At 48.6% G+C, this 27715-nt stretch overlaps 2 protein-coding genes across 5 annotated transcripts; one reads left to right on the top strand and one right to left on the bottom strand.

Annotated features, from left to right (window-relative positions):
- The first annotated feature begins 385 nt into the window (after positions 1–385).
- LOC147917921 (uncharacterized) lies at positions 386–2762 on the top strand. The gene is made up of 3 exons (XM_087441915.1): positions 386–463; positions 549–674; positions 2256–2762. Exons 1-3 carry the CDS (start codon positions 386–388, stop codon positions 2760–2762), a joined length of 711 nt encoding a protein of 236 aa, XP_087298041.1.
- On the bottom strand, positions 896–27429 carry UBQLN4 (ubiquilin 4). 4 transcript variants are annotated; one of them, XM_087441907.1, is made up of 11 exons: positions 27299–27429; positions 25394–25545; positions 24780–24997; positions 23953–24215; positions 21961–22119; positions 17764–17989; positions 16513–16652; positions 15908–15991; positions 15635–15750; positions 15251–15437; positions 896–1125 (listed from the first exon to the last, which is right to left on the bottom strand). In XM_087441907.1, exons 1-11 carry the CDS (start codon positions 27404–27406, stop codon positions 940–942), a joined length of 1839 nt encoding a protein of 612 aa, XP_087298033.1. In that variant the 5' UTR covers positions 27407–27429; the 3' UTR covers positions 896–939. The 4 variants fall into 4 exon arrangements, with proteins under 4 accessions (XP_087298033.1, XP_087298038.1, XP_004436248.1 ...); XM_087441912.1 differs by lacking the exon at positions 896–1125 and adding an exon at positions 9923–11223; XM_004436191.3 differs by lacking the exon at positions 896–1125 and adding an exon at positions 11629–13502.
- Between the last annotated feature and the right edge of the window lie 286 nt (positions 27430–27715).

Here is a 27715-nt window from a genome sequence, read left to right as displayed (position 1 = left end):
ATTCCAAGATGGAGCCTGGAATCTACATCTGCCGTATCTTGGTGCCCTTCAGAGTTTTGTCCCATTTTCAGAATTTGACCACAGCCTCTCTTCTTAAGCTCAGTCTTCTATTAGCCCTGATGGAGCTTAGAGGGGGAGGGAGTGGAGTATACCCTGCCTCCTCTTGCTGAAAAGTGAAGATGGGGGTATGTGTGTGTGTGTGCACATGTGAGTCCTCTCACGTCCCTCAGAGGAGCCCTACTTGAGCCCGTGGGCATGGGACCCCACCCTCCTATTGCTATGACAACCACTTCTGTGAGAACATGGGGACTAAGAATTGTGAGTGTGTGGTGAGGGAGGGAGGGGACACCCTGGAGTCTCATCACATTAGTGATCATAGAACTTCATGATAATGAAGAAGACAGAGAATGTGTCTTCATCTTCCATTCTCAACGTAAGAGGGCAGGTTGGGACACAGGCAGGAGCAAGGGCAGGGTGACTTCTGAAGTTCCGCTTGGTGGGACCTGCTGTGCTCCTAACTGACCTCTCCTTCTTCTCCCCCTTAGGAGACCAAAGAAGCTTGGGGAGCCTCAGGGGCAGAAAATCCCTCCTTTAGCAACTTTGATGTATCCTTGACGTCCATCTACAGCTTCACTGATGACCTAGGCTACCAAGGGAGCCAGGACCTGACCAGTGTGAGTACCCTACTCCGCATCCCTCCCTCCTCTGGGGTCTTGCATGCCTTGCTCTACCACCATATGGGCATTTTAGCTCACTGACCTCCCCTAAGATGTCCTGTGGCAACCTTCCATATCTTCTCCATATCCTTCCAATTCACATTCTTACTAAACGTGGCTCAAATTTACTCCTTCCAGAAAAAAATGCCAACAATAATAGTAATCACAGCTTACATTTATTGAGTACGTAGTACACGCCATTTTATAAGAATTTATATCTCATTTAAACCTCATGACAGGGCTGCCCCCGTGGTTTAGCGGTTAAGTGGGCGCGCTCCACTGCCGGCAGCCCGGGTTCGGATCCCGGGCGCGCACCGACGCACCGCTTCTCCGGCCATGCTGAGGCCGTGTCCCACATGCAGCAACTAGAAGGATGTGCAGCTATGACGTACAACTGTCTACTGGGGCTCTGGGGGAATAAATAAATAAATAAATAAAAATAATTATAAACCTCATGACAACCCTCTAAGGTAGATACTATTATTATCCCTATTTTTCAGATGAAGAAAGTGAGGCCCAGGCCAGTTAAATAACTCTCCCAAGATCACAGAATTAGGAAGCAGAGATGTTAGAGTTTGAGCTCCGTGTGTCTGACTCGAGATCTCACACACACACTGCCTCCCAGTTAGCTACCACATTTTCTTTTTTTTTTGCAAGGAAGATCAGCCCTGAGCTAACATCCGTGCCAAGCCTCCTCTTTTTGCTGAGGAAGACTGGCCCTGAGCTAACATCTGTGCCGATCTTCCTCCACTTTATGTGGGACGCCGCCACAGCATGGCCTAACAAGCGGTGCGTCAGTGTGCGACCGGGATCCAAACCCAGGCCACCAGCAGCGGAGCATGCACACTTAACCACTACGCCACAGGGCCGGCCCCGCTACCACATTTTTCTTAGTCCTCCACGGTATCCTTTCAACATTTACATGCTGTTAAACACACTTGATATATGAACTTTTTGTTTATTTGGGAGAGGGTTTAAATGCCAGCCATGTTTTTTGTTATTGAGCTACAATTGACACACAATAAACTGCACATATTTAAAGTGAGCAATTTGATGTTTTGACATATGTATATATATATATATGTATATATACTCATGAAACCATCACCACAATCAAGATAATAAACATATCCATCACTCCCAAATATGAACAACCAAGATTTCTAGAACAGATAAATTAGAGAGTTATTATTTGCCTTCTAAAATGCGTCTATTTAACCAAAGCATTTGCATCAGGATCCTTTCAAGATGATGAGCTCTCTTCTAATGCATTCCCGAATATTCTGTGTATCCTTTGTAGATACTGCTTCGTAACATCTCTTTAGTAATTTTAAGTGAATGTCTATTCCAGATGGGGCAGTCTTTCATTATCTGTGCCGTCCACTCTGTACTCACACACAGGTGGGTGCTTGGCTTCAGCCTTCCCTCTGATCTCAGTCCTTCTCTGCCTTACTTCTCCCGCTCAGATGCAAAGTCCCATATGTAATGGGATGGGCCAGTGGGGAGCACGCTTCATTCCTTGCTCTCGGATTCCCCAAGGAAGAAGATCTCAGCCTTGCTGAGTCCAAGAGGCCGAAGCGGGGCAAGGCTACTGTTGTCCAGATGAGGAGAAATAAGGTAAAGGAGGAAGATGAGGATGACAAGGAGGATGAGAAGGATGAGGCAGAGGGGTCCCCTGCTTCTTCGCCATCTCCTAGGATGAGACAGAAGCAATACCCATGCTCAAGGACCTGCCAAATGAGGCAAAGGGAGCACTTGAGCATCTGGGAAAGTAGCTGTAACATGCCCGCTTGCAAGACCAAGTCCTCCCACTGGAGTCTGGCTGAGTTGCGTCAATACTTGTGTAGCTGCTGCCACAGGAGGCAGAAGTCGGTGGAGGAACACAAGCCTTCAGACTCCAAAGGAAGGAGGGACCCAAATGAGAATGGCTCAGTCCCAGGCTCCGTTAGTGAGCAATGGATGCAGGGGGCTCCTGGGGGGATGCCAAGGGAAGGTCTGGGCAGAAGCCAGGAGAATGGAGAGTGTAATCCTTCAGCTTGTAAATAAAGCAAATTTTATTTTTGTGGGTGGTATGTATGAGGCTGATGATTCCAGGTTTTTATCTTATTTTCTCAATTTTTTTTTCAGTAGATGTATCCATTTTCTTCCTCTCTCTCTCCTCTTATCTCTCTGAACATCTCATCCTTTCTAACTGTATATGAATTTCTGTCTCTAAGACAAGGGGCTAGTGGATAGATGGGTGAGACCTTGAGAGATGTAAAAAGACTTTTTCTTTTTCTTCTTCTTCCTCTTCTTTTTTTGTTTGCTGAGGAAGATTAGCCCTGAGCTAACATCTGTGCCAACCTTCCTCTATTTTGTATGTGGATCGCAGCCACAGCATGGCTGATGAGTGATGTAGGTCTGCGCCTAGGAACCAAACCTGTGAACCTGAGCCGCCGAAGCAGAGTGTGCGAACTTAACCGCTACGCCACTGGGCCAGCGCCTGAATAGACTTTTTTCACCCTTGAAGCCTGGAACTCCAAGAAGGTGAAAAACAACCTGAAGAGTAAGACTCCTGAATAACAGAGGAGGCTTCAAGGCCTAATTTTTTTTAGGTTTTCAACTCCAGAGTTGTCTCGTCTTCTTCCTAGTAACTCTCAACTTAAAGCAAAGCTTTTGAGCTTCTAATTGGAGCAAACAATAAGATGGGAACAAAAACTGTTTGTCCAGGGCTGGCCCCGTGGCTTAGTGGTTGGGTGCACGCGCTCCACTGCTGGCGGCCCAGGTTCGGATCCCGGACGCGCACCGACGCACCGCTTCTCTGGTCATGCTGAGGCCGTGTCCCACATACAGCAACTGGAAGGATGTGCAGCTATGACATACAACTATCTACTGGGGCTTTGGGGGGAAAAATAAATAAATAAATAAATTTATTAAAAAAAAAAAAAACTGTCCAGAGTGACCTTAGAAGCCATTTTTAAGATTGTGATCGCCTCTAGCAACAAAGTTTAAGGCCAGCTCCCAAATTTATATTGCCATCTCACTTTTCATTCCTTAGCCTGAGTAAAGGAGAAAGGGGCCCTTACCCTCCAGAGCCTCCCCACCCCCTCTCCCTTCCCCATATACACAGTAGTAATTCAGAAGGAATTCAGAGATCAGGAAAGATAACTGTCTTGGGTCAGCTTCCTTAGAAGCTAAGCTTGAGATGGAGGTTCTTGTGCAAGCAATTTATAGAGAGAGTGCTCTCAGGAGAAGGAAGGTGAGAGGGAAGCAGGAGAGGGCAGGGGAAGAAAGCTAAACAAGGATGAGGTCTTGGTGAAAGTCAGCCTCAGCCTGATTCCGGGAGCTCTGGAGTATGAGTTACACCACAAAATTGGTCGCACTTTTGAGGCAAGGGGTCGGCCTTTTGTAAGCCCATATCACTCAATCATTGTGGGCTGCCCAAGGTTAGGGGATGACAGCAAGACAGCCCCCTGTTGACTGAGGGCAATTCTCTGGGGAAGGGACTATCTGGGAGCTGTTAGCAATCACCCCTGCAGCAGCTGAGATTGGGTGTATGTCCAGTAAAGGGAATCTGGGCAGGGCACCACGACAGCAACTGCTATAATTCATTAAGATTTGTTTTATTTCCCGGAATATATTTAATTTTTGTAAATGTCCCACGTGTGCTTGAAAAGTGTATTACAGAAAAGTGCATCAAAATAAACATACAAATGGGGGATAAAGTACAGCTGTTCCTTACAGAGGAACTGCAACTAACATTTATAGAAGGAATGAGGGAAGTAGAAAACCTCCATTAAAACACAGGAGTCATATTTGTTGCAGCCAGACCCAACAATGGACAGTGAAATTAGTGAGTGAAAATTTGAGGAGAAACAGGATATTTGCATAGTCTCAAAGTATCTCCGTCAAGATATATATTAATTATACAGGTAAAAATAATAATTTTACAGAGGAAAACCCAGCAGACACCACACCCTTTTAACTAAGTTATCAAAGTTGACATTACCAATAATAAGCCATTGTGAACCCTGATGTGATGAGCTGAGAAGGCACATCACTTCTGTGGCAATGTACAACCTCTGTCCAAGCATGAGAAAACATCAGACAAACCCAGATTGAGGGACATTGTACAAAATAATTGACCAGTACTCCTCAAAAGTGCCAAGGCTCTGAAGACTTGGGAAAGACTGAGGAACCATGACCATATGAAAGGAGGCTGAGGAGACAGGATAATTAAATGCAATGTGGTGGATTGGATCCTGGAATAGAAAAAAGCCATTAAATGGGGCCGGCCCGCTGGCGCAGCAGTTAAGTGTGCGTGCTCCGCTTCGGCGGCCCGGGGTTCGCAGGTTCGATCCCCGGCACTCACCGACGCACCACTTGTCAAGCCATGCTGTGGCAGCGTCCCATATAAAGTAGAGGAAGATGGGCACGGATGTTAGCTCAGGGCCAATCTTCCTCACAAAAAAAAAAAAAGAAAAAAAAAAAGGAAAAAGCCATTAATGGACAAAGTGGTACAATTCAAATAAAGTCTGTAGTTTAGCTGCTATCGTTATACCAATGTTAATTAGTTTTGATAATTGTACTATGGTTATGCAAGATATTAACAGTAGGAGAAGCTACGTGCAGAATGTATGGGAACTGTCTGTACTATTTTTGCAACTTTTCTGTATGTCAAAATAAAACATTAATTAAATAAATGCTCAGTTTAAGAAATTATAGTAACCACTGCTCAGGTCAAGAAATAGAACATGATCAACACTCCTGAATTATCCCACGTGGCCTCCTGGACCTAATACAACTTCTCACTTCCCATAGAGATAACCACTATGGGGACTTTTATGGTAATCAGCTCCTTGCTTGGCATTACGGATTTTCCTTCTAGACAACCATTCTTAAAAAGTAAAGTTTAGGGCCAGCCCCGTGGCGCAAGTGGTTAAGTGTGCGTGCTCCGCTGCAGCGGCCCAGGGTTCGCCGGTTTGGATCCCAGGTGCGCACCGACGCACTGCTTGGCAAGCCATGCTGTGACAGCGTCCCATATAATGTGGAGGAAGATGGGCACGGATGTTAGCCCAGGGCCAGTCTTCCTCAGCAAAAAAAAAAAACAGGAGGATTGGCAGATGTTAGCTCAGGGCTGATTTGCTCACACACACACACGAAAAAGTAAAGTTTAATTTTGCCTGTTTTAGAATTTTATATATGTGAAATCATACAGTATATATTCTTTTGTGTTTCTCTGTTTGCTTTTTTGTGTTTTTTATTTCATTATTTTTTTAAATTAATTAATTAATTTTCCCCCCAAAGCCCCAGTAGATAGTTGTATGTCATAGTTGCACATCCTTCTAGTTGCTGTATGTGGGACGCGGCCTCAGCAAGGCCGGAGAAGCGGTGCGTCGGTGCGCGTCCGGGATCCGGACCCAGGCCGCCAGCAGCAGAGCTCGTGCACTTAACTAAGCCACAGGGCCAGCCCCTATTTTTAATTTTTTGAGGAACTTCCGCCATACTCTTTTCCACAGCAGCTGAATCAATTCATATTCCCACCAATTGTGCATAGGATTCCAATTTCTCCACATCTTCACCAACACTTGTTTTCTGCTTTTTTTTTTTTTTTTTTGGTGAGGAAGATTAGCCCTGAGCTAACGTCTGTTGCCAATCCTCCTCTTTTTGCTGAGGGAGGAAGATTGGTCCCGGGCCAACATCCATGCTCATCCTCCTCCACTTCATATGTGGGATGCCTGCTGCAGCATGGCTTGATAAGCTGTGCGTAGGTCTGCATCCAGGATCCGAACCCTCGGACCCTGGGCAGCCAAAGTGGAGCACACTACTTTAACCACTATGCCACCAGGCCAGCCCCTGTTTTCTGCTTTTTTGATAGTAGCCATGTAATGGGTGTGAGGTGGTAACTCATTGTAGTTTAGATTTGCATTTCCCTAATGATTAGTCATCTTTTCTTGTGCTTATTAGCCATTTGTATATCTTCTTTAGAGAAATATCTATTCAAGTCCTTTGCCCATTTTGAATAGGGTTGTATCCTTTACTGTTGCTGAGTTTTAGAAGTTCTCTGTAGTCTCTGTAGGGGGCCGGCTCCGTGGCTTAATGGTTAAGTGCACACACTCCGCTACTGGCGGCCCAGGTTTGGGTCCTGGGCACGCACCGACACACCACTTGACCAGCCATGCTGAGGTGGCATCTCACAACTGGAAGGATGTGCAACTGTGACATACAACTATCTACTTGGGCTTTGGGGAGAAAAAGGGGAAAAAAAAAAGGAGGAGGATTGGCAACAGATGTTAGCTCAGGGCTGATCTTCCTCACACACACACACACACACAAAAAGAAGTTCTCTGTATATTCTGGATATTAATCCCTTATCAGATAGATGATTTGTTGTGTTTATTTTTTATTTCATTAAGTTTTGTTTTTCTATTTATTCTTCCATCCTTCTACATTCTTTGGGTTTATTTTGCTATCCTATTTTTTAACTTCTTGAGATGATTGCTTAACTTATTACTTTTCAAGCTTTCTTCTTTTCTAATATACACATTTAAGGCTACAAATTTTCCTCTACATACTGCTTTAACTGCATTCCACCAGTTTTGATAGGTAATTTTTTGATATTGTTTAGTTTAAAAATATTTTATAATTTACATTATTATTTATTTTTTGATCCATGGTTTACCTAGTAGTATATTTCCTCATTTCCAAAAATCTTTTTGAGTTGTAGAAAACTGCATTATGATTAGAGATCATACTTTGTATTATTTCTGTCCTTTAAAATTCATTGAGGGCTGGCCCCGTGGCTTAGCAGTTGAGTGCACGAGCTCCTCTGCTGGCAGCCCGGGTTTGCATCCCAGGCGTGCACCGATGCACCGCTTCTCCCGCCATGCTGAGGCCGTGTCCCACATACAGTGACTAGAAGGATGTGCAGCTACGACATACAACTATCTACTGGGGCTTTGGGGGAAAAATAAATAAATAAAAATTAAAAAAATATTCATTGCAAATTTTTGTATATCTCAGTGTATATTTAATTTTTGTAAGTATTCCATGTGTGCTTGAAAAATATATATATTCTATACTTATTGGATGCAGCATTACATATATTGTATTTCATTAAACCTAAGATGCACTTTGTGTTTGTTTGCTAGGGCTGCCTTAACAGAGTACCACAAACGAGGTGGCTTAAACAACAGAAATTTGTTGTCTCACAGTTCTGGAGGTTAGAAGTCTAAGACCAAGGTGTTGGCAGGGTTGGTTCCTTCTGAGGGCTGGAAGAAGAATCTGCGCCATGCCCATCCCCTAGCATCTGGTGGTTTGCCAGTAATCTTTGGTATTTCTTGGTTTGTACAAGCATCACCCCAATCTCTGCTTTCATCTTCACATGACATTCTCCCTGTGTGCCTGTGTCCAAATTTTCCCTTTTTATAGGGCCCACCCTACCCCAGTATGACCTCACCTTAATTAATTACGTCTGCAACTACACTTTTTCTTTCTTTCTTTCATTTATTTATTTATTTATTTATTTATTTATTTATTTCCCCCAAAGCCCCAGTAGATAGTTGTATGTCATAGCTGCACATCCTTCTAGTTGCTGTATGTGGGACGCGGCCTCAGCATGGCCGGAGAAGCAGTGCGTCGGTGCACGCCCAGGATCCGAACCCAGGCTGCCAGCAGCGGAGCGCACGCACTTAACTGCTAAGCCACGGGGCCGGCCCATACACTTTTTCTAAATAAGGTCACATTCTGAGGTACTGACGGTTAGGACTTCAACATACGAATTTTTGAGGGACACAATCCAACCCATAACATACTGTTACTTTATCACCAAAAAGTTTTAAAATGCTGCCAATTAAATTATGACTCAATTCCAGGACACCAATAGTTTCATATATGTACATTTATATATATATATGTATTTATATATATATATATATATAAAATCCTCCTTTCAGAGATGTTAAATGTGAAAAAATCTGTATTTTAGAATTAATGATATGTGTTAATCCCTATTGATATTCTATCAGTTACGGAGAGAGATGTATTCAAATCTACGATTGAGAGTTTTTCTAATTCTCTTTGTAGTGCTCTCAATTTTTCTCTTTTTATATATTGAAGCCATGTTATTAGATGCATATTCAGGATTATTATATTTTCCTGGTGAATGTTACCTTTTATCATTATGCATTAACCCTCTTTATGTCTTAGTGTTACTTTCTGCCTTAAATTCTATCTGGTCTGTTATTAACATAGCTATCCTAGTTTTCTTCTGGTTGTGTTTGTACAGTTTATCTTTTTCCAGACTTTTACTTTCAATCTTTCTGTTTTCTTATGTTCTTTAAATGTCTTGTGGTCAGCATATAGTTAGGTTGCTGCCTTCACCCCCAGCCTCAGCCACGGGGAATTCAGAATGTTTCATTTAAGAGGGAGTGATTAAAGCCAGCCCCTTGCGATGCCCCTCTGGAACACCAGCTTCTCTTCTGAGGCTGGGCCATATTCCTCCTCCCCCATCGCTCTGCAGGCAGGGATGACCTGGGAGGTGGCAAGGTCTCTGGACGGAAGGCTGCTCCTCCGCACGTGGCAGCTGGCCTGGGAACGGCCCACCATGGGCCCTGTGAGTGCTGCTCCCAGCCCCTAGGGTGTCCCTGCTCAGCCTCATGGTGGGCTCAGTGCCCTCACCTCCCTTCAGAGGAGACCAGTGGACCAGGGCCTCCTGGCCTTGGCTTCGGGGTCCCCAGTCTATGTGCTGAGGGACCCCAGGCTGGGGTGTGGATTGGGCTGTCCTGCAGGCTTACATCACAGCCTCCATGTACAGGACCTTCAGGGCCTCGTAGTTAGATTTTTATTTTATTCACCCAGCTTGACAATCTTTGACTTTTTTTTTTGTGAGGAAGATCAGCCCTGAGCTAACATTCACGCTAATCCTCCTCTTTTTGCTGAGGAAGACCGGCTCTGAGCTAACATCTATTGCCAATCCTCCTCATTTTTTTTCCCCCAAAGCCCCAGTAGATAGTTGTATGTCATAGTTGCACATCCTTCTAGTTGCCGTATGTGGGACGCGGCCTCAGCATGGCCGGAGAAGCGGTGCGTCGGTGTGTGCCCGGGATCCGAACCCTGGGCTGCCAGTAGCGGAGAGCGCGCACTTAACCGCTAAGCCACGGGGCCGGCCCCAGACAATCTTTGACTTTTAATTGAAGCATTTAATCCATTTACATTTAATAAAATTACTTATATATTAGGATTTAAATCTGCCATATTATGTGCACATATTCTATGTAATTTCTATTTGTTCTGTATATTCTATTTTCTCTCTTGCCTTGTCTTAAACTTTTTACTTTGATCAACTTTAGATTTATAGAAAAATTGTGAAGATAGTAAAGAGAGTTCCTAAGCCCCACACCCAGTTTCCCATCATTAACATCTTACATTAGTATAGTACATTCGTTACAATTAATAAACCACTACTGATACATTCTTATTAACTAAAGTCCATACTGTATTCAGATTTCTTTGGTTTTTACCTAATATCCTTGTTCTGTTCCAGGATCCCATCCAGGATGGTACATTACATTTAGTTGTCATGTTTCCTTAGGGTTCTCTTGACTGTGACAGTTTTTCAGACTTTCCATGTTTTTGATGACCTTGATAGTTTTGAGTACTGGTTAGGTATTTTGTAGAATGTCCCTCAACTGGGATTTGTCTGGTGTTTTTCTCATGATTAGACCGGGGTTATGAGTTTGGAGGAGGAAGAAAACAGAGGTAAAATGCCATTTACGTAAAATCACGTCATCTCAAGAGTACATACTGTCAACGTGATTTATCATTGACCTTGATCACCTGGCTGAGTTAGCGTTCCTCCACTCTCAAGTCACTCCCTGCCCTGCCCCCCTTCCACACTGTACTCTTTGGAAGAAAGACACGTGTAGCCCAGACTTGAGGAGTGGGGAGTTATCCTCCACCTCGAGGGCAGACCATTTACATAAATTGTTTGGAATTTTTCTGCACCGATTTGTCTCTTCTCACCCATTTATTTATTTGTTCAATTACTTATTTGTATCAGTACAGATTCACATTTATTTATACTTTGGGTTATAATCCTATACTACTTTATTTTTTTTGCTCAAATTTTTCCAGCTTTGGTCATTGGGAGCTCTTTCAGTTGGCTCTTCTGTCCCTTTCACATGCCCCATCATTGTGGGTTTTTTTAAATCACTTCCTTACTTTTTGTTTGTTTGTTTTTTGAGGAAGATTGGCCCTGCACTAACATCTGTTGCCAATCTTCCTCTTTTTCTTTTTTCTCCCCAAAGCCCCAGTACATAGTTGTATATCATAGTTGTAGAGTTGTAGCCTCAGCATGGCTTGATGAACAGTGAATAGGTCCGTGCCTGGGATCCGAAACGGTGAACCCTGGGCCACAGAAGCAGAACGTGAACACTTAACTGCTACTCCACCGGGCCGGTCTCCACTTCCTTACCTTCTGGCACTACAGGATGCTCCATGCACATCTTGTCTATTTCCTGCCCCAGTCCTAGAACCCAAGAAGACCAGGTTCCTTTTACTGAAGAATGGTATTAGAAACCACTATCTAGGCACTGGGTGTGCTTGTTGCCACTAGGTGTCATTACTCTTTCCAACACGTTTCATACATTCCTCTCCCAGCCCTGCCCTGTCCTATTGGAGGGTGTGTGTGTGTCTGATATCTTATGGTCTGGGGATTGGGAATGGAAGAATGCACTCCTTCCCATTCCTAAACCACAAATTATAAATATTCCCATGATCAGTTACCCCTCAACCTTCAATGTTTTATAACACCTGTGGTAACTGAACCCAGTTTCATATTCCTCTAGATCCCACTTTATAAAAACCCTCTAAAACAAAGAAGTTGTCTTCAGCCAGCCTCCTCTCCCCCCAGAAAACAAACACCAAGACACCCTCACAACGAAGACCACGCCATTTATTTACAAAGGCCGGTGTGGGAGTTGGGGGAGGGAAAGCCACACAGACATTCTCTCTGGATTGCTTGGGACCCTTTCCCACTTGGAGAAAATTCTGTTCCTCTTGCCTCCATATTCTCAGCCATGGGTCCTCCAAGCAGCTCAGCTAAGTAGCAGAGAGAGGACGTGATATCGTGATATGAGCCTCCTCTGTGCTCCAAGAGAGCAATGTCCAGTTCCAGATTAAAGTCATCATTGCCACCCTCTCCTTTGCTTCCTCAAATAGAACTTTCTGGCCTGGAGGGAAATAATGAAGAACTCAAAGGGCAGGGACTAGGATGCCAAAGGCCAGGGGCTCTAGGGGGTAAGACCCCTCTACTATTCCCTGAAAGCAAGAGGGGAGGGGTGACAAGGGTCACCACCCTGGCAGCTTCAGAAGGGGTACCCACACTACCCTTGGGTTACCCAGCATCCAGAGGCCCACAGGACCTAGCTCTCTGGGCTGTATGTATTCCTGCCCTAGACTGGCCCTTTTGCTTACTTCTCTCTGGTGGGAGAGAGCTCTGAACCAGAGATCAACAAAGAATCCACCCTCCTACTCAATTCACATGCACGTGTATGCTTGCGTGCATGCATGCAGCCACCCACCCAACCACACACACCCACTGCTGAGAAAGACCCCAATCCCCTTCATGTCTTTTGAGGGGGGCTCAAATCACTAGCATCTGGGGACACAGGCAGGTCCTGGGTTCATGGAAATGTGTGTGTGAGTGTGTATATAAGCATGTGTTTGAGGAAACAGAGCCAATACGACCCCTTGGAGCCATATCACTTAGCTTCATTGAGCCCCTTTCTTCAACTCAAGTTCCATTAGCATCTCTAAGTCTCCTCTGCCAGGCCTGAGCCTGGACTCTCCTGCCTAAAAGAGCTCTTAGTGCTTCCGCTCCCCAATTGTCAACTCCAACTTCTAAGCCTTTTACTCAGGCTGTTTTCTCCATTCCCTTCTTCCAGAAAAATCTCATTCCCTCCTCCTCTCACCAACCTCCACTGGGCTGGTCCAGGGCTTGTTAATTCCCTGTCCAGAGGGCTGTGTCTCATCTCCCCCTTCAGACAGGGAGAACAGGCATCTTCTTCCCACTGGAAGTTGCAACAGACCCCACGAAAAAGTGCTAAATGAAGTGACCAGAATAGGGGGTGAGAAGGAAAATCATAGCCTGTTTCCCCTGCCTCTCCTTCAGAGCATGAAATTCTAGCATTGGTTAGGTGGAGGTGGGAGGGGATGAGAGGAGAGAAAGAAGGAAGAGAATTACCCAAAGCAAACATAAGACAAGCAAAACCCTAGTGGGACAGATGGAAGACTCTGTTTCAGTAAACCAGATAGCTGGCTCCTCCTTCAACTCTGCACTGCCAGTGAGAAGTTTGAAGATTGCAAAAGGTGGTTTGGGGCATGGAGGTGGGGCCAATCGACAAAACTGAATTGTTTAAACAGCTCTGCTCAAGCAGGACCAGGAGAGAAGATTCTGTAAGAGATGTAGAAGTAAAGCCAAAATTCTCAGACAGAGCTACGGGGTTGGGGCCCATGCCTCTACAGTCACCCTGCTGTCTGGAGAGGACCAGGGAGAAGACAGAAGGGCTGACAAGCTGTAGAGAGTAGGGACTGACAGAGGAACCAAATGCTGGCGTCCAGGGAAGGGAGAGGCAGGAGGCATGGGCCCAGGGGTTAGGAGAGCTGAGAGCCCAGGAGTCTCTCGATAGCTGCGTTGATGTCCCCTCCTGTGGCAATCAGGGCCTGCAGGTTGGCCTCACGATTGATGAAGCCCATGGAGTTGAGCTGCTCCAGCTGCTGCTGAAATCTCACTTCTGGCGTCTGCACCTGGAGGGGACAGGTCTTGTGAAGTGGGCACAGGACCAACCTCGGGGGGGCCTATCTGGATCTGAGAGTTTATAATGGAGAGAAGACCAGTAGGTCTTCTCAAACATCCTCAAAGTCAGCCAGTGGGGCAGGGAGGGGTGAGCTGCAAACAAGGGCCAAGGAGCCTGTGTCCCAAGTCACTAAACCACTGTGTAATAATAAGGCGGGGGTATCTTTCTTAAAATTTCAAAGTAACAGGCCTAGATTAGCCTATATTCCTAACTGCTTTCCATCAACACTCTGGAGATGTTAACACGCACTCCAAAAGCCAAATGCTCTGTGGTTGATAAGATGCTTTGATTTGGATAAGATGTCCTGACTGCCTCCAAACCCCTCCTGGCAGTCATCACACAGGTAGCGATAGTAAAGGCCAGAGAAGGGCCCCAGGAAAGAAAGAACCTGTTTAATTTTGTTTAACCAATCAACAAACACAGTTTCACAAATGAGAAGGCTTTTAATTTTTGACACTCCTATAAACATCTCCTAGAATGTTTTCCCAAGGGATGTTTAGAAGCACTAGCCTAGTTCAGGAACGGAAGGCTCAGAGCTGGAAGGAGCCCAGCAATCACAGGCCACCTGGCCGCTGACAGGGGGAAAGTGAGCTCCAGAGAAGGAAAGGACCTGCCAAGGGTCACAGAGCAAGTCAGTCACAGAGGTCCCTGACATGCAGTACAACAACCCTCTCCTGGGCTCCGTGCTGCTCCTCATTAGTCCACAGCATTGAAGCTGGACTGGGCCTTGGCGATCACTTGGTCCAGCTCTCTCAGGGCCGTGCACAGAGTGGGGCACTTACATTTCTGTTGAAAGGCTTTACCCAGATGAGTCACAGAGGCCAGAGAAAAGTTAAGGGGTTCACCCAAGGCCACCTCTGCTCCTCCCCCAAACCCCTGGCCTTGACTTGTGGCCCAGGGCTCTAGTCACCTCACCTCCCAGAGTCCTCCTCTCCAGTCTCAGAGATGGAGGCTGCTTTAATTATCAAAAGAATCCTTTGATATAAGCAGAAGTGTTATAACATAGTGGCAAAAAGAGTAAATTCTGAAGCCAGCATGCCTTGATTCGAATCTTGGCTCCAGGGGCCAGCCCTGTGGCGTAGCGGTTAAGTGTGCACGCTCTGCTGCTGCCGGCCCGAGTTTGGATCCCGGGCGGGGACCAATGCACCGCTTGTCAGGCCATGCTGTGGCAGCGTCCCACATAAAGTAGAGGAAGATGGGCATGGATGTTAGCCCAGGGCAAGTCTTCCTCAGCAAAAAGAGGAGGATTTGCATGGATGTTAGCTCAGAGCTGATCTTCCTCACCAAAAAAAAAAAAGAATCTTGGCTCCACAACTTACTAGCTATGTGTCTCTGAGCAAGCCACTTAACCTCTCTGGACCTCAGTTTTTCCCTTTTGTAACAAAGAAATAATAACAATAGCTTCCTCACAAAGCTGTTGTGAGGAATAAAGCATAATGAGCTCTTACACAGAAGGCATATAGAAGAGTACCCAGCACCTGGTAAATGCTATTTCTATTCTCATCTCCATTTTACAGCTGCGGAAACTGAACTTTGGGAAGGTTGGTAACTTGCCCAAGGCTAGAGAGTGGCAGACCAGATCTAATGCCAGGTCGGGCTGACGCCAAAGCCTGCTCTGCTGTCTCCATTCTACTGCCACCCTTAACACCACCAGGATGCAAGTGGGGGTCCCACTGCCAGCCCTGCTGCCCCATGTACCTGTGAGTTTCCACTTCCAGCCAAAAGCTGGATCATCTGTTGCATGAGCTGCTGCTGAGCACTGGAAGCCCCTGTTGGAGAAGACGTGGTTGGTGGGGCTGGCGAGGAGGTGGGGGCCTCGGGTGCAGAGCCGGCGTTGCTGCCTGCCGAGGGTGCTGGGGTCCGGGACATCCCAAAGGAGCCAAGGCTGCAGGCAGGAGAGACCAAGAAGTGGGAGATGGCCTCTGAGAAAGGGATGGGAACGTGAGATCCGGAAGGAAAAGCGGTTGGAGGACACAGGAAAACAGACCCTCAGAGACACAATGGCTGCTCAGAAAGTGGCAGAGGGAGGTCAAAGGGGAGGAAGAGCCAGAACCTTGCTGCCCACCTGTCCCCAACCCTCACCTGGGTACCAGCCCGGGGGCCTCGGTCTGCAAGGTCTGCAGTCCCTGCTGGATCTGCAGCAGCGCCTGCATGGCGCGGGGATTGGTAAGGATGGAGAGCGACTCCGGGTTCTGCATCTGGTGGGAAACGAGCAGAGAAAGGCACCCGGAGGTGGCAGGACACGAGAGGCAGCCTAAATCCTGAGTCCAGAGCCGAGCTCTGCCCCCTCCCTTAAGTTCCACCCATTGGGCTTCAGGGTCCACCTGCTGCCCTCAACCTCCACCCCGCACTCACCTGCTGCAGGAAGACCGGGAGCTGCAGGCGGAGCTGCTCCTGCAGCTGGGGGTTCCCCGCGAAGAGCGGCACGTTCACCATCATCTGCCAGGGTGAAGGGAGTAGGGGGAGGCCTGGGCCTACCCACCCTAAGAATTCCCCTACAGCCTCAGTCTCCCTCAGCACCCCTACCACTGTAGGAAATCTGGCCAGCTTTTCCAAAGTATCCTGAAGGCCTAGGTGGGACAGCGAGAGGAAACAGAACTACACTCTGGGCAGTGATGAGTTTCAGGAGCCAGGCTGCTCAGCCCTGGTCTGAAGAAGATGATAGCTAACATTTCCGAGTACACAGTGCTTACTATGTGCCATGCCACGTTCTTGCACTTTGTATGTATTAACTCATTTAACCCTCACAACTCTATGAGGCAGGAACTACTGTTATCACCACTTTACAGATGAGGAACTGGGAGGTTAAAGAACTTGCTTAGCTTTCACAGCTAGGAAGTGGCAGAGCGTGAGAGCTAGGGAGCGGCAAAGTTGGAGACACAAACCCAGGCAGTCTGGCTCCAGAGTGCTTTGACCACAAGTAACTGCCCCCAACATTTCCCCTTGTGCCAGTTCCATACCTGAGCAGCAAAGTCGGGGTTCTGTGCGAGCGTCTGCATCATGCTCCGCATGTAGGGGGCTGAGATTACGTTCTGCATCAGCTGGGGGTTCTCAGAGATCTGCTGGAGGAGGGCCTGCATTTCCGGGCTGTTGAACATCCCTAGGACAAGGAGGAAAGAACAAACACAACAGGAGAAAAGGGGTCCAGATGGTAACCAGCTGCCTCACTTCAATCTACCTTACTTCAGACCCTGAGAGGTGACAAAACTCAGAAAGACAACAGTAAAATGGGCCCTCAAGTACTGGGGTGTGGGTCCATGTCTCTCCTGACTCCAAGGCCATCTCGCTCTGCCTTGGCCTGGCCCCTTTCCCATCTACTCTGCTAAGGACAAGCCAGTTGGAAACTGGGTCTGATTCATGCCCCTCTGGACTGTTTCAGCCACAAGCTCAGATAATGTCAGAGTTGGAAAGGATTTGACTAAAGATCACCTAGATCAATGGTTTTCAAACTTGTCTTAGCTGCAGAGACCGTTTCCTCAAACCAAATATTACTCAGAAAGCAAGTATGTCAATGGTCTGGTTGGAGCTGGGGTAGGAAGACTGGAACCTCTCCTATTTGGTCCTCCCTCATCCTGGAGATGGTCCAGACCCCCCAGGACGCAGGAGCACAATTTTAAAACCATGGATCAGCTTCAAGTCCCTTATTTTATAAATAAGGGAACTGAAGCACATAGAGGGGAAGGGACTGTCCCAATCAAGGTGTCCCCCAGAGTTCAGAGAAATCAGGGCATCTACCAATGACATCCCCAGGGTCACCTATATAGTCATAGTCCAGATAAATGGGGCATCCCCCAGGGTTATGCAGTGCATAGTCTGCACTTCTGTACACGGCAGCTCTGCACATCCTTCTCCCCCAGCCTCACATCTGCCTGTCCCCAGGTCTGCCCTGATTCCTTTCCCACACCACCCTCCCCAGTCTGACCCATTTATACTGGATAGTACCAGCAGTGCTGAAAGAGCTTAGGAGGTGGGGCCTGGTTTATTCATGAGCCATTACTTAGGTCACTGTCAGGGACATCAGGACATGGCCAGACCAACTCTCACCCCCTAGAGGTGGAGCCACTACCCCAGGCTGCAGAGCCCCCTCTGTGGCTTCAATTACATTCTCACCTCTGTCTTCAATATTCTGGAGCTATGTGAACCCCATTCAGTCCTGGGGCAGAGGGACTGCCCTGGTGACCCCACTAAGCTCCTTCCACCCTAGGACATACCTGACCCCAGGCTAGCCGCATTGATCCCAAAGGGGTTCGAGACTGTCGGGTGCACCTGGCTGGTCCCCGATCCTCCGGTGCCCTCCCCACCGGACCCGGGGGCCTGGGAGGTGGGGGGCGAGGGGCTCCAGGGGTTAGGGAGGGGCTCTCGATTCTCAGTCCGCAGAGGCTGGGAGGACGAGCTGTCGGAGTTCCCGGCCAGGGAAGAGAAGGGATTGTTGCCAAACTGGGAGGAGGGAAAGGTTTTGGGTTAAGGACTGAAACAAATCAGGGACAAGGGCTAGGCCCTTTCTTTCCTCTCACCTAATAGCCTCCCCTTCCCCAGGAAAGGGAGAGAGACCTAAGACCCTGGAGGGGAGAAGGAGCTAGGACCTTGGAGGGGAGAGGGAGCTAAGACCCCGGAGGGGAGAGGGAGCTAAGACCTTGGAGGTCCTCAGCTCAATTTGTGGCCCCACAATGGGCAGCTCCACTCTCATCCTTCAGGGTGGCAACTGGCTGATGCTAATGACTAGATAACTGAACCCCTCAGATAATTGGAAACTTCCCATCTCCCCTAGTGCTTCTAAGTATTTGGTCTCTAGTTTCCTGTGCCCCATAGTACTTTACACCAACTTTCCCAGTGTGTAGCGAGGTATTCGTTTTCCTCAGCTCTTAAGGGGCAGAGACAATGTCTGGTTCACCTTTGTATCCCTCCCCTTCCCTCCTGCCCCTGACACTAGTAGGTGCTCAATAAGTAATGGCTGGCTTGATGGGAGCTGGCTCTGTACTTCAACCCTCATCTGCCTCTAGCTTCCCGCTTTCCAGCCACCTGGGTCCAATACTAACTCCCCAGAACCCTCTCCCTCACTCCCCAGGTCCCCTAAGTGGCATTCTGTCCATCCAGGCACACCAATGGAGCCCCTTAGTGGAGCACATCTCTGGCTGAGCACGCCCTCCCTGGATCTTCTCCTCCTTCTCCTCTCTCCCCCTAGCCTATCTCCTCGAACTGGCTGCTTCAGCTAAGCAGTCCCCCTCAGCACCAGGCCCCCCACTGTGTCACCGAGCATTGTCTCAGGGTCCGCACCCCATCATGTGGTGCGCTGCCCAAGGTGGACCTGAACCTCCTTCCTCTGGACCCGCCAGCATCCAGGAAAGAGCTCTGTCCAAGGGGCGCTTGCTGATGGAGTCCCAGACCCTATTTCCCTAACTTAGCCTCCTTCCCCTGAGTTCCCAGGCAGTCTTGACCTAAGCAGGAGGTAGCTGAGTAGCCTCAGCCCCTCCCCACCATGGGGTTTCATATCCAGTCACTTTTCCTGTTTATTCAAAGCAGGTCATGGGGACCTGGGCTGACCAAGGACTCTCCTGCTCTGAGCTGTGGTTCCTTTGCCTTACCAGATGCCTGTTCAGATAACAGGGCTTGCAGGCCAGGATTCATGCACCACAGTTTCAGTCTTTCACCCTGCTTCAGATTTCCTGTTCTCATATCTTGCCTTGCACCCAACCCCATCTAGTTCTGGGTCTTACTTCGTTCTCCCTGGTGTACCCTAAGGACTGAATCGCTTTTCCTCAACTCCCCATAGGTATACCAGCTGCCATTTACTGAGCACCTACTGTGTGCCTGACACATTTATTCTCATGTTTACAATATCCCTCTAATACACCAGTTCTCAAAGTGTGGTCCTAGGACTCCTGCAAGGTTTAAAACTGTTTTTATAATTCTAAGATGTTGTTTGCCTTTTTCTCTCATTCTCGCATGAGTATTCAGTGGAGTTTTCCAAAGGCTACATAACGTGTGACACTGCAATGAACTTAATGCAGAAGCAGATCTGAGAATCCTGCTGTCTTGTAGTAAGCCAGACATTAAAGAGATCTGCAAAAATATAAAACAAGGCCATTTTTTCCTCTAAAGTTTTGTTCTGGAAAATAAAGTTATTTTTCAAAAGAATACGCTATTTATGTTCACGTGTAATGGATTTATTGTTATTTTTAAATGAATTAATAAATACTTTTTTAAATTTCTGTTTTAATTTCAGATGCAGTGAATATCGATAGATCTAACCACAAAAACTTCCTCTTTAGGATCCTCAGTAATTTTTAAGGGTATAAAGGGATCTTGAGACCAAGATGATCAAGAACCACTGCTATAATATATTGTCTCCATTTTGAAAATGAGGAAGCTAAGACTTAGAGAGGTTAAGCAACGCGCTTAAAATCACACCACTAAAATATAGTGGAACAGGTATTTGAACCCAGGTTTGCTGATGCCAAATGCTATGTTCTTTTAGCTAAACCAGTGGTTCTCACACCTACGTGTGCATCAGAATTACCTGGAGCGCTTTTTATAAGCCTTTCTCAACTACTTGATTTTTTTTTAACCAAGTGCATGCATTAGTTTGATATACATTTTTAATTAAATACCTGAATAAAATAAAATTTAAAATAAACAAATAAATTCCTTTAAAAATTCATAGTTGATCCCTACGAGCACTGTCTAAAATCTGAAAGAGCAATGCCAAGAATAACCAAGATGATGCTGAAGAATAAGGCGGGGGATTCACTCTACCAGATGCCCAGACTTAATTAGGACAAGGTGGTATCATCGCAGGGACAGACACACACACCAGTGGGACTGAGTAGAGTCAGCAAGACACACACTCATTTGTGGAGACCTGGTGTAGGACAGAGACGGCACAAACAAGGAATCCATTGGGATAACACAGGTCACTCAGAATATGGCGCTTTTTCCTTTCCACAGGAAAAAGCCATGCAAGAGCCCACCCTCCCACCTGGGCGCTGGTTAGGGGGCTGTGCGCTCAGTTTGTGATAATCCATCAAGCTGTACATTTCTGATATGTACACCTTTCTGTCGCTATATTATTCTTCAATAAAACATTTAAAAAATGTTTTTAAAAAGCAATTTAAAAATCATATGAACAGCATACCACTTCTAAATGTTGAAAAATATGCAGAACAATATTATAAATTATTTATGGGTACATACATAGGTAATAAAAGGATCAAAATGGTAGTTAGCTAGGAGAAGTAGAGAACCTAGGTAGCTCAGGGTGGTAGTTAGCTCTGGAGAGGGAGAGGGGTATAAGGTGGAGGAGGGGTACGTGAAGGCTGCGATTCTATCTGTAGTGTCTCATTTGCAAATATTAAATATGTTTAGGAAAAAAACCAAAATACTAACAATATTCGTTACTTCTGGGATAGAAAAGAGGTGGCTGGGAGACAAAAATAGAAGGATCCATTTTGTATACCTTTCCATTCTTTTTAATACCCTTTTTTTTTGTTTGTTTTTTTGTTGTTTTTTGTGAGGAAGAGCAGCCCTGAGCTAACATCCAGTGCCAATCCTCCTCTTTTTGCTGAGGAAGATTGGCCCAGGGCTAACATCTGTGCCCATCTTCCTCTACTTTATATGGGAGGTCGCCACAGCATGGCTTGACAAGCGGTGCACTGGTGCGCACCAGGGATCCGAGCCTGCAAACCCTGGGCAGCCAAAGCGGAGCACGTGCGCTTAACCACTGCGCCACCCGGCCGGCCCCAGTACCCTTTTGTTTATTTGTGTACCTTTTGAATTTTGAAATATGTAAATATATAACATATTTAATGTAAATTAAACTTTAAAAAAGAACCAAAAAGGCACTGAATGGCAACACGTTAGAGCAACATGGGTACAAGAGAATGCTCTATTTTTATCTATACTTTTTGTCTATTTGGAAAGAATTCATAAAGCATTTTTAAAAGTGCATATTCCCAGAGCCTGATTCCAGGGATTGATTCAATAAGTAGCTCAAAGGTGAGGACGAGGAATCTCATTATTAACAACCTCCCCAGGTGATTCTGATGCAGGTGATCCATGGGCCACACTTGAGACACACTGTGCTAGGCTCGGCTGTTTGACCCCAGATCTGCCTCACAACCTTTGAGCCCCTGGTGCAAGAAATCTGTCAGAACAACAGTCAAATTCCTTGGACACTACACCTCGCCCACTTCCCTGAGGAACTCTGCCGTCTTCTGCCCTAGTGCCTCAGTCCCATGCCAAGTTGGACCATCCCTGGCTATGCACTGTGAGAATTGCTCTCAAGCCAAGGTCTTCCCTTAGGGGGCTGGGGAAGGAAAGAGGAGCGGACAGCACCCCAGGCTTGCCTGGGTCTGGGGGAAGGGAATCCCGAGCCCAGACAGCCCTCCCACTGCCCCCATCCCTGGCCCCACCTGTTCCCGGGCAGCACTGAACATGGGCTCCTGGATGTCTGTGTACATGCGGCGGAGGGCATTATACCCTCCGGGGATGCTCTCCAGGTTGCTCAGGGCCCGGTCCTGGTTCCGCATCATCTCCTGCATCATGGCTGGATTCCGAGCAAGCTCCATCGTCTAGTGGAGAAGGGAGAGAGACAGAATGGGCCCTGGAACCAGGGGAGCACCAAGCTTGGAAATGCGTGGGCCCTGAGGAAGGGGTCTGCATCAGGACCAGGGCCCAGGGCCCAGGAACTGCCCCACAGTGGCAGGGAGTAGGTTGAACTGGGCTTCCTTTCTCTACTGTCCGTCATCTTGGCTCCAACCCTGCATCCTTGTGGGTATTCTGGTTGGCTTTTTCTAGTGGAGAACAATGATCCCAGATGGGGTGAGGGCAGAAGCTTCGCTCCCTCAGGTTCAGGGGGTCCTCAGAAGTGTCAGGGAGCACAAGGAAATTGAGTAAGAAAAGACACAAAAAAGGGGAGGAGGCAGAAGAGAAAATTAACATCTACAAACTACATATACTACACACAGGCACTGGACTAAGCAATTTACAGAATTCAAGTCATTTAATCCCCATAATAACCATCCCCAGGAGGTATTTCTGTCACTACTCTGCAGATGAGAAAATAAGCTCAGAGACTCACAGCCTGGGGGACACACAGCCAGTTAGTGCAGGAGCCAGGTTTCAAGGCCAGGTTGGTCTGTCTGATCAAGGCCATACTGTGGAGCCTGGTAAATGACCACAGTCGGGGAGGGAAAGGATTCAAGCTGGGACAATGCTACTGACACTCTCAACACCGCCCCCCAGGTCTTGGCCTGACTGAATCTTGAGAAACAGTGAGGATGGGGGCTTTCTTTTTGGAGCTAATGGCTCACTCTCAATTAGGGGTGGCCTGTGTCAACTCCAGGGGACAGACAGCAGTGCATGATAGAAAAAATGGGCACAGCTACTTCTTGTCCTCAGGCAACCTGGAATGCTTCCCCTGTCCTTCTTCCCAAATTTGCTCCACACTTCCCTCTTCTAAGACACCTTTACGTCTAAGACAAGACTCTGATCTCTTATCCCCTGATTCATTCACTCAATAAGTTTTTTTTTTCTTTTGTGAGGAAGATCAGCCCTGAGCTAACATCCATGCCCATCTTCCTTCCTTTATGTGGGACGCCACCACAGCATGGCCTGACAAGCGGTGCGTCAGTGCGCGCCCAGGATCCGAACCTGGGCTGCTGGCAGCGGAGCGGGCGCACTTAGCCACTATGCCATGGGGCCGGCCCCTTGATAAGTATTTACTGAGTGACAACTATGTACCAGGCACTGTTCTAGACAGTAAACAAAACACTTGCAAATCCTTGTTCTTACGGAACTTATCTTCTAGTAAATCCAGCACTAGCTCTACTGAGATTGTCTATCCTTGTCTCCCCGTGGATTGGGCCGAGACGGAGCTCCCAAAGACCAACACAGAACTGCGTCCCCTGGGTCTCCCTCACCCACCCAGCCCTGCCCAGCCACAATGCTCCCCGAACATCCTACTGTCTTTTACTCCCAAGCCTTTGTACTTGTTGTCCCTCGGCCCTGAACACTCTTCTCTTTTTCTTCCTCTGGTTCATTCTTCCTTCTTTGGGTCTCAGCTTGGGTGACACTTCCTCTAGGAGGCCTCCTCTGAGCCCCAGGGTAGAGTCAGGGGCCCTTTTCTGTGCTCCTAGGGGATGCTGTGACTATCTCTATGATAGCACCAATCCTGCTGTATTATAATTGCCTGCTTACTTGTCCCACTTCCCTTTGAGACCATAAGTTCTTGGAAAGCTAGGCCTGTGTCTTTCCATCACTGTACCCCCAGTGTGCAAAACACGGCTGCTGAATGACTGAATCAACAGTTCAAGTTAGGACAAGGTGGGAAAATGCTAGGCAGGGCAAGGCTGGGTGCCAGGTGTCCTCCACCACCCACCCCTCCAACCTTCTCTCAGACCCACCTGCCTCATGAGCTCGGGGTTGTTGAGCATGTGGCTGATCTCGGGGTTCCGCTCCATCAGCTGCTGCATCTGGGGGTTGGCCATGATCATGTGACGCATCAGGTCGGGGTTAGACATCATGTCCTGGACCAGGGGGTTCTCCATGATCTGTGACAGCATCTCGGGATTGGACATGAGCTGCCTCTGCATCTGCTGCTGCAGTTCCATGAAGTTGGCAGAGCCCAGGCCCAGGCTGCCCAGGCCCAGGATGCCCCCAAAGCCAGCTGTGGGGAGGGGGCAGCGTCACAGTCTGCTGCAAGAGCCCTTCCCCCACCTGGCCAGAGCCACTGAATTCAGGTCTCTGGGACAGGCCCCCTTTGCTTCTCACATCATTCCCACAGCCCCAGGCCTGATCCACTGCTGGAAAGAGATGTAAGCCTACTAGACTGAGAGCTCTTTGATGGCAGAGACTGAGAGCCGGGCAGAGTATTGAGCACAGAGAGGGCAACCAGTGATGGCCTGTTGAATGAGTAAATAAATATTCCCCAACTGGCTACGGTTAGACCCACTTTTTCCCCAAACTCCAATATCCTCACCCAAGGTTCCCCACATCCCCAGCCCCATTTCTCCCTTCACTCTCAACATTTAGCCATGCTCCTCTCCTCAGTGAAGCACTCACAGACTGGTTTCCTCCCCTACTTGGCTCAAATACCAATATCTGGAATTCTATGTCCAGGGGTCTCCTATCCCCACCAGACCAGGAACAAGGACCATGTTTTTGGCTCCTCTTGGCTCTCTCCCACTCCCCAGCCCAAAACAGGACTGTGCCCTCCTCCCTAAGGGCTTACAGAGTATGGATGCAGTAGCACTGGGAGGTCCCTCCCCAGCCCCTGGGGAGGGACCCCCCCCACTGCTCCTCCGGCTTCCACTGCCAGCATCTGAAGTGGCACTGCCAGAGGTAGAGGGCTGGGCAGGGGTGGCGGGTGAAGCAGGCGTGGTGGAGGGTGCTGAGGCAGGGTCTGGAGTGGAGGGGGAAGAAGCAGTGGCAGCAGCTGGATCTTGAGCCCTGAGGACAGAGAAAGACAAGTCCTAGGTGAAGTGATCACAAGAAGAGCGAAGACAACAATCTAGAGTTTGCTGGGCAGCTACTGCCCTGACCTAAGCCACCTCCTCTGCAACCCTGAGGCGGGGGTGGGATGATGCCAGGGACACAGTCAGTGAATCAGACAGAGGGAGGGAGGGAGAAGTTAGTATCTTCTGTCTTCAGGGCATTCTGGGAGAGGTACGTCAGGTTCCTTCCCCTGGAGGGAGACCACAGGGCTGTCCAGCAATCCATCCAAAAGCCACCTTCATAGGCCAGTGGCATAGGCCCTCTAGGTACAGTTGAGTGACAGGTGAGAAAGTATCAGATGGGGAAAAGAAGCCCAATCAGAAGTTGGACCTGCTCCTCTCCTGAACTTACTTCTGAGGGGTTTTGATGACCAGATGGACAGTGAGCCCATCTTTGATCCCATGCTGGTTCAGTGTGTCCCCATCCTTGAGGATCTTGCCTGCGAAGATCAGGACCAGCTGATCCTGCTGAGCCTTAAACCTCCTGGAGATTTCCTCTTTGAACTGTGATCAAGAGGCAGAGGTCACTATGGAGGCTGCCTGGGCTCCACCCACCAGACACCCTGCCTCTTCTTCAAAAGCCTCTGGGGCCAGCCCGGTGGCTTAGCGGTTAAGTGCGTGCGCTCCGCTGCTGGCGGCTGGGGTTCGGATCCCGGGCGCGCACCGGCGCACCGCTTATCTGGCCATGCTGAGGCCACGTCCCACATACAGCAACTAGAAGGATGTGCAGCTATGACATACAACTATCTACTGGGGCTTTGGGGGAAAAATAAATAAATAAAATTATAAAACAAAACAAAACAAAAGCCTCTGCATGCCCTTGCTCCCAACGCTAGTCCTGGGAAGTCCTTTCTGCAGTCTCAACTCCATCCCTCCAGCTGCAATAAGCAGCTCCTTTGTTAACCATGGAGATGGACCAGTGAGAGGCTCCCCTCTCAGCTCTACCCCAGGGCCTCTCACCCTAGAAAGCTCTTGCTGCTATCTGCCACTCCCTCCTCAGTCCCTCCACCAGTCCCCTGTGAGGGTGCTGCCTTGGGCAGCTCTCTGCATCCCAGTTCCTTCAACAGCCTTGGACCCACACCTTGTCTCCCTTCAGCATTCTCTTCTCAGACTCCAAATTTCTCTCCTCCTTTTATTTGCAGCGTTCTTGTAACAACTACAACAAACAGATCACTAACTATTCACGAGTTAAGAGTCTAAGTCCCATGAAATACATATTAATTATTATCTCCATTTTAAAGATGAGAAAACTGAGGATCAGAGCAGTTAGGTAACTTGCCCCGGGGAGAATGAAACTCAGGTCTTGATGCCAAATCCTAGGCTCTTAACGAAACACACTGCCTCTCAATTAGAGCTGATTACAAATTCAGTTTTGCAGGGAAAAGTATTTAAATTCCGGAATGTAGTCATTTTCTAAAGGTGGGGGCAGCGATGGCACAAAAGACTGGCTTGGGGAGAGTTAGACTCCCCAAATCTATCAGCCCCTCCTAAAACAAAACAAAACAAAACAAAACATACACTCTAAGTAAAAACAGTGCACTTGCTGAGCAAAGGGAGCTTCCAGATCCCTCCCTTCCAACCAGATGGCCTATCTCAAGCCCCGCCTATGTGAAATTCTGGAGAAGCCACAGGGGGGTGGAACACAGGCAATATTCCCTCATTCACTCATTCAACATATTTTTATTGAGCACCTACTGCACACTGTAAATCCCAGAGGGGCTTAGAACCAAATGTAACCACCTTGATTGGAAAGAGTAGGAAGGATCTGGGCAGAGGGAATCCTCCCCCCGCCGCCCAGGCGTCAGAGAAGGCAGGGGCGTTCTCTGGGGCACAGTAGGCGCCCGGAGCTCTCCGCCGGCGCCCCTCGCCCGCTCTCCTGGCTCAGCACCTTGCCCGGCCCCAACTCTGCCTCGGTGCCTCGAACCCCGACCAGTAACCGGGACGCACACTACCCTCAAACCCAGGGTCCTTCCCCCTTCCCCGTGCAAGGTGTCTCCTTCCCACACTCCACCACGCCCCCAGCCCAGGCCACAAGGCAAACCCCGGCCTCCCTTCCCCAACACGCGCCACGCTCCCCCAGATTACCCTCGCAGGACGCCCTCAACCCTCCTCTGCTTCCCTCCCGCTCCTCCGAGCGCCTGCTGGGCCCCCGCCCTCCTCTCCCTGGCCCTCCGGTACACCCGACCGTCTCTAAGCCACCCCCTCTCTTCGCAGACCCCTCCTTCGCGCTCCCCTCACCCCCCGCCACCCTTATTACCTCCTTGACCGAGGCTCGATCGCAGATCACAATTTCCTCCTTGTCTTTGGGGGTCTTGACGGTGACCCGAATGGGGGGCCTCGTCTCGGCCCCGCTCGGCTCCGCCATGCCGCCGCCGCCACCCGGCCGCCCGCCAGCCCTCCCCGGCTCCTCCTCCTCCTCCCCGCCCGCCCGGCCGGCCCGGCTCCGGCGCCTCCAACCCTCCCCTCTCCCCTCCCCTCCCTTCCCCAAGGCTTCGTCGCCCCCTCCGGACCCGCCGCAACCACAGCGCCCCGGGCGGACCGGGGGGGGCACTGCAGCGGGGTCCGCCCTAGGCCGAGCCCGGGGTCCGGCAGCCTGGACAGGGCCTCGCTGGGGGGTGGCCCCTGGAGGGGCTCGGGGCGGGGGCGGGCGAGTCCTTCATTGTGGGGTCGGGCG

Source organism: Ceratotherium simum, chromosome 2 (genome assembly GCF_057802395.1).
Source record: "Ceratotherium simum simum isolate JZ-2026a chromosome 2, ASM5780239v1, whole genome shotgun sequence".
In the NCBI taxonomy this organism is placed as follows: Eukaryota; Metazoa; Chordata; class Mammalia; order Perissodactyla; family Rhinocerotidae; genus Ceratotherium; species Ceratotherium simum.
This window is presented reverse-complemented; position numbering and strand designations above follow the sequence as displayed.